Source organism: Hippocampus comes, unplaced genomic scaffold, assembly GCF_001891065.2.
Source record: "Hippocampus comes isolate QL1 unplaced genomic scaffold, H_comes_QL1_v1.1 scaffold156, whole genome shotgun sequence".
NCBI lineage: Eukaryota > Metazoa > Chordata > Actinopteri > Syngnathiformes > Syngnathidae > Hippocampus > Hippocampus comes.
Window position 1 is genome coordinate 6425888 of NW_017805744.1, and position 7169 is coordinate 6433056.

At 43.7% G+C, this 7169-nt stretch overlaps 1 protein-coding gene across 2 annotated transcripts; it reads right to left on the bottom strand.

The window, feature by feature from the left end:
- Positions 1–222: 222 nt before the first annotated feature.
- agtr2 (angiotensin II receptor, type 2) lies at positions 223–3962 on the bottom strand. 2 transcript variants are annotated; one of them, XM_019884196.1, is made up of 3 exons: positions 3792–3962; positions 2028–3324; positions 223–1991 (listed from the first exon to the last, which is right to left on the bottom strand). In XM_019884196.1, exon 2 carries the CDS (start codon positions 3281–3283, stop codon positions 2039–2041), a length of 1245 nt encoding a protein of 414 aa, XP_019739755.1. In that variant the 5' UTR covers positions 3284–3324; positions 3792–3962; the 3' UTR covers positions 223–1991; positions 2028–2038. The 2 variants fall into 2 exon arrangements, with proteins under 2 accessions (XP_019739755.1, XP_019739754.1); XM_019884195.1 differs by having other exon boundaries at positions 223–3324.
- Between the last annotated feature and the right edge of the window lie 3207 nt (positions 3963–7169).

Genomic DNA, 7169 nt, shown 5'->3' on the forward strand with positions numbered 1-7169 from the left:
AACACTCTCTAAGCTTCCAGCACACACAGGGGCAGGCCAGGGTCAGTGTGGTATGTGGAGGATCTATACCAGACACAAGTAGCAGACAGAGACACTCCATTGATTAGCACAACACAAGTGTTTGGAGTGGAATGCATGATCAGAGCATTTGTATAAGACTATGATAGGCAGCGTTGATATGTAGGAGGGACTCAACATATACCTGTCATCTTTTTCATTTTATTTTTTAATTCAGGCAAATACATTGCTAGTAATTATATTTGGAAATGATACAATGTCAATGCAGTGTATACAGTTTTCTATACTATGGATTGGTATTCCTAATGACCATATCTTGCTATAATACAGCTCTTGACAAATGTATGAAGAGAACCACCTGTCATGAAGAGAACATTGAAGCTCAGGAAGTGAACACTTACCATTTCACCATTTATGTCGAGGAACTGAATTCACCATTTTAATGGCCAAATTCGAGCTCACTATGCTCCGCTGTGAAGTCAGAAATCAAAGTATTCATAAATATATGTGTTCAGTGTTTATTAATAATTATGTTTTAGCAGTTTAAATATCATTTGGATTTACAAACAAGTGTATCAACCTTTACTGAGATATAAAACTTGATCATGGTCGTTCCCAATGCTGTTCATTTTGTTTTTGTTTTGTTTGGTATTATGATGTCATTTGCAAGAAATACGGTTGTGTGCACCATCTTAAATGAATCCGATAACTTCATACATAATCTAGAAACAACATGTCACAGTGTTATGCCACTTCTTGGTGTTATATCTACCGTAGCTTCATCCAAGATACTCAAAACTTGGCCAGGGCATTAAGCAGAAATAATTTGAGGTTTAATGGCGTCTACAATTGTAAAACTTTATTGCGACAGTACACTGAAAAAAATGGTGTGTTGAATATATTCAAATTTATTTTGTCAAATGTTTGCAAGCAAAAGCATCTAGATTCCGACACTTTTTAATTAGACTATATATCGACTTAAAATGTTTGTTTATCTAGATCCAAATGATTTCATTGTGTGTAACCACCTAACATAATAAAAAAGAGTAAATTCATCACATTTTTTTTTTCAGTGTACTGTCGCAATAAAGTTTTACAATTGTAGATGCCGTTAAACCTCAAATGATTTCTGCTTAATGCCCTGGCCAGGTTTTGAGTATCTTGGATTTAGCTACGGTAGATATAACACTATGAAGAGGCATAACACCGTGACATTTTTTTTTCCAGTGGTAAGACCTGAATGGCAAAGTAAAGTTGAGCACTAGCAAAGCAAAGCAAAACATTTGAAACTTCCCCTTTTAATAGCTTGAGAGATAGCATTAGGTACAGTGGGTATAGAAATGTATTGAGTCATAATATGAGACACAGTCTTCAGTATGTTGAAGTGCGTTTTCACAACCTAATAAACAAATTGTTAAATGAATACCTCTCGGACAGTGTCAAGAAAAATTGAGCATTTATATCTTTGTCAAGGCAGAATTTTTGATGCAGTTCCGATATGAGAACTCGTCTCCTTCCTTATGAGAACTCGTTTCCTCTTTTGTTTTTCATTTGTGCAGAAGTCCATAACCTGTTATATGAAGTCGGAATACTGGGTGGGGGGGGGGGGGGGCCCACAAGCACAGGGATAAGATTTGGAGTGGACATTAGAACCTAGAAAAGTCTTGATGGTGAGGGAGGAGTGATACATTGGTGATTTTGATGTCATGAAATGCACAAATCGCACAGATAAATCCATTAAAATGTGTTGTTGGTCTGACTGAAAGCTGCTGCAATTGATTTCTTGAACAACATGTATAGAAGAAGATACAATCGTCGTCGAAGTTATCTCGATTTACTTAACCCTTTCAGTGCATTGACGAAGGACACCTAAAGGCACAACAACTGAACTGAAGTTTTTTTTCACCAGGGATTCATTTTTCTTTTTGTCCAAAGACACAGAAGGAAGTCATATAATGAAACCTCTGGGTTACATGAATTTGTTCCTCACTGTTCTGCCCAGTGTTCCCTCTTCAGTCGCCTAAGCATGCGCAGAGGCGTCAACAACCGCCAGATCTTTCAAGTCGCTGAGTTTTCGGGAGAAAGAACTGAGCCGAGTGCTGAAGGAGCCCCTCTTCTGACTGTGATCCTCTTCACGTGCCTTCAAATGCACACACAGACCCTTACTAAGGGTGCCCAGTCGGCCCCGGAAATGATTCCCGATGAAGCAGTACAGCACTGGGTTGATGGCAGAGTTGGAGAAGCCCAAGCAGAGGGTGAGGGGTGTGAGATTCTGGATGGCCCACTGGGCCCAGCAACCGTCCAGCCAGTCATCACTCTTCAGTATGTCTATAAATGTCACGCAGTGGAAGGGGAACCAGCAAAGGAAGAAGGCCAAAACGACAGCAGCCACGGTCCACAGGACCCTTTCCAGCCCCCTTCCCTCCATGGGTCTGCCTCCTCCGGAGCCGGGGTTCACACAGGGGGTCGGGGGTCTCTCCGGTTTAGCGCAGCCGTCCTGTGACCCAGAGCATTTAAATGCGCTGGCAGAGCGCGACGGTTTCCGCAGGCTTACGAGGCCGGAACCAGCCAAGAAATGTCTGCCAATAGCACAGTAGCAACAAGTAATGATGAGCATCGGCAGCAAAAAGCCCAGGAGTACTTTCATCCAGGCCAGTCTCGGATACCAGGTGGCATCCGGATAGATCATCACGCAAGCTTCCACGTCATACGCCTCGATATAATGAGTGTCCCTCAGCGCTATGGTTGGCGCCGTGCAAGCAAATGCCATAACCCACACCAGGACGCACATGAGCTTGGCCCGTTTCAGGTCTCGAACACTCTGAGAGCGCAGTGGGTGCACCAGAGCAAGGTAGCGGTCCATGCTCATGCAAGTGATGAAGAATATGGAGGCATACAGGTTGAGATTATGGAGACTACCGGAGATCTTGCAAGTCACTCGTCCGAAGGGCCAGCTGTAGCCTTGCGAGTAGTAGACAGCCCACAGCGGGAGAGACAGCAGGAACAAAAGGTCCGATATGCAAAGGTTCAGCATGAACGTGTTGGCCACAGTTCTTCTTGAGGCGCTGGTGTGGGCCAACACACACACAGCAAGGGTATTGGCAATGATGCCCAGAACGCAGATAATGCTGTAGATAGTGGGGATGATGGTGGTCATAGGCACCCGTGGCCAGTCTGCGCAACCAGACGCGTTCTCGCTGTTTTTGCTTGTATAAGGCGAGAAGGTGGAGTTCAAACTGAAGCTGTCATTCGGGACTGCCATCATGGAACAATTCCACTCCGCTTCTTTCAGCGCTCCAAGGTCAACTGGAGAGAAACAAAAAGGAGCCTTTTATGGATAACGATTTGGTATTCTGTGAGCCAAACTTAGCATTTGGCTCAAATATTTTACTGGGCCATCAATACAAGTTCAAACAACTCTTGCGTCGAAACCCAAACGAAGATGTGCTGGCGGCATCGGATTTCACCGAAACATGCACTCCATATTCATACCTGAAAGTAAGGTTTTGAAACATTCATGCCATCTGTGAACATTGTGTCCAGTTTTGTTTGATATTAGATGGGGGATCGAGATAAAGTAGCTGCTTTGGTTGCATTGGAAGAATACATTATCAGTAAAGGCGTAATGAAATTCAAAGAAGGCTGTCAAGGGAGGCAAAGACGGGGGATTACATGAGCACATTTTTTTTCAACTTCATGAAATAAGGATGTTTAGACTTATAAAACTAACAACACAGAGTAATGTCATTCATTGAAGCAATAACATATTTTACCTCAAGTGTTTGTTTGTCCAGTCCAATAGGTTGAGCTGTTTTTAATGCCTCATTTGGCTGAAGTCCATGTCTTTGCGTTGACCCGCTCGCTATGAAGAATCCTGAACCATGTCATGCCTCGGAGGGTGTGAGCGCCGGACACGGTCTGGAGCCTCTGAGAAACCAGATGAGGCTGCGGCGGGGGGGTCTTATAGCCCCTGTGATGATTGCACAACAGGGGAAGGTGCACACGACGTCACGTTGTCATCGTCAGAGAGGCGGAGCTGTACCTGGACACCAGCCAATCTGCACAAATATATTGTTTTCATTCTACCCCTCCTTTTTGTTCTCTAGGAAAAGAACGAACAATGAGATAATCAAGTCAAGATGGGACTTTTGCACGCATGCAGCCACATAGCCTTTTTCATTGGGCTTTCAATGGATGAGATTTTCTGCTCATCGAAGAGAGACACAATTCATTGCTTCTATTTGATTCCGATACGTTGTGTTTTTGATTGTTCTTTTTTTTTTTTTTTTTTTGCGTTAGCCAATGTTGTGAAAATTCAAATTGTTGTGGTATGCAGCATAACTGGCTTTCATGTTGCTCTTGTCGGTTGTTCCCTGGCCAATGCTCCAACACCCAGACAACCATAGAGATTGCTAGCCCAAGTTCTAAGCCTTGATGAATGGGAGGTTTTCATCATCATGCATAAAAAAAGAGGAGTTGAGAAATGTGGCTTTCTGGTGTTATGCAATAAGCATGAGATGGTGTAACAAAGGAACCAAGAAGAAACTGAATTTTCAAGTTGGGTCCTGAGCTGATGAAAGCCTGGTGAGGTTTAAGGTAGCCACATGATCTTAACCCCACCGAGGCCTGTCATATGGAGGCTACTTGTTAATTATCCTCGCACTGTCCTCCTCTGCCAGCGGTCAGATAAGCCATGGGAAATATTTACTTTGTCTCAGCGGAAGTCAAGCCAGCCGCTGGGGCATTCGGGGGAGGGCGGACGTTGAGATGAACGAGAAGGAGGACGAGCATTTATTGCAGGGCGTGAAAGTAGAGCTGGGAAGCAGAAAGGGAGAAAGGGGTTGGGGGGTGAAAACAGTGAATGCACAGATTCTCTCCAGTGGTTTTTCATTAAGGCCTCGGGTGCAAGTTAATGAGGGATGCATGCAGAGCTCTATGACTGATTACATCGCAGATTTTACATGATCAATGGCGTGAGCGGCCATGTGTGTCTGCTTCAATGCAGGAGCTGGTCAAGCTGATACACTTAATCTAACCTTGCCATGCACGCCTCTGTTTACGCACCCGTTCAGATGTGTGTGCACTCTGCTCCATTGACTATCTATCAGAACGTGACGTGTCCTAATAGCTGTGAGAAAGTTGACACTGAGGAGGACAGATGAAGGCCTGGCAGAATGCAGCAGAAATTTGCCTTTCCAAATGCTCGGATAATAATATATATATATATATGTACATTTTGGGACACACACACAGCATAACATTCGCTGTTGACCAGTGTTATTAGGCCTACAGCATCACAATTTTCTACATTAAGTGGACATTTCTAATGGTAGTTATAATGTCCAAAAGTATATGCACTCATTATAAAATAGTCGGAATGCTGTACAGGATTTGTGTTTGTGTCTGTCCATCTGTTTGTCAGTTGGCAAGCTACTTCCCAGTTCATGAAGGAGGATGAACAGATGGTCAATTATGCAATTATAATTCTTGGTGGATGGGCGAGCTCCATTGACGGTATCGTTCGTCAAGGGGCGAAACCTTTCGACTTCTCCAAAGTTAGGTTTTTATCCTTTGCCTAATTCTGCTGGATAAAGCACACTGTTAATTCTGTTTTAACGTGCCAAAATAAATACTGTGGGAAAATGTCAATAAAACAGCACCCTCCACCCCCTCCCAAAAAAAAAAAAAAAACAACAACCAAGGGAGAGGTGGCCTTGGGCTTTACACATCAATATGAAATGACCAGCCACAACATTATGACCACTTGGACAATATGATGATATTCAATCAACACCGCTCAAAACTACCTCGCAGACAGTGTGAATCAAAAACGGAATATTTTTGTGTGGATGTTATGATTTTGAGTGGGTGATCATAATATTGTGGCTGCTTAGTGTATATTCTCCCAATAAAAGTGTGGTACATGTAATGTTCTCAATCCTTCTTTTTCCTTTCACTTGTTTTTAACTCAAAGTGTTCCTTTGACCTTTGTCAACATTTGCTGACTTTCTCCTATCTGCAGACAATCGATCTGCGCAAAGCATGAAGTGCACGAGCAGACACTGAATTCAAGGCATTCGAGCATGTGTTTCCCCCTGCAAACATATTGGAATCGGCCCTCCGTTTCGCTTGGGCTCCAACCGTGAGGCTCATTGATGAACCGTGCGGTGCGACTCTCTTGCTGTCTGCTCATCAGACGTTCCAGTTGCTGTTGCAGAGACTCTGTAGAGGGCTGCAGATTAGAAGGGAAGCAGAGCAGAGAGCAACAACCTCAAACTTAAACTCTTAATGAACATTCATCAAACAGGCAATTATTTTTTTCCCCTCATTCCATTATCATTTTGCAGCTTATCTGAATTTTGTTTCCACTCTTTGCGCTCGTTAAAATGGTTTGCTGTCGACTCTTGCTGCAATTACACGTCGACAGCTCCAATGTTACTCACCCAAAAACCTAATTTACTTTTTGTTTGTTTGTATTAAAATCTGTTATAGTGTGTCAAGGATCAACAGAGAACTCATGCGCGCTGATAAAGAGCCGCGCACAGTTCATTTTTGAAACGCTCTTGCTTAAACCTTGTATGTTTATACTGTACGTTTAGTTGGCAAGTGTTCTCCGTGTTTATTTTATGGTTGGGGTCCTTCCTTGCCGGTCAGACCCTGGGAAGGCAGTGACCACAAATTGGACCCTTTACGCTATCTCCCTGTGGAAAATGTGGCTCTTGGGGTAAGAGGTGGGAGGTCAGGATTGTAAAATCCACTTCCTCTGTGCGCGAGAAAACTCCAGGAGCACAGCCGGCAATGTGACGATGTGCAGTAGAACATGAAGTTCTCGGAACATTACTAGAGCTACTGTTTGTGTGCTGGTGCAGGGCACGGGGTGAGGGGAGGGTAGGGTGCATCTACAGGCAGCAGGTTACACAACTCTGTCATGGATAAAAGAGGCTGACAGATCGGGTCAATATCCCAGTTTGCATGAAGCTCGACAGTTTGGTACACAAACATAGTACACGTTTTCAGCACCCGGCTATTGGGGTTACGACCTGAGGATAATATTTTCCAATTATTTTACAAGCATTATTTATTATTAGGCGGCCCGGTGGTCGACTGGTTAGCGCGTAGACCTCACAGTGCAGAGGTCGTGGGTTCGATCC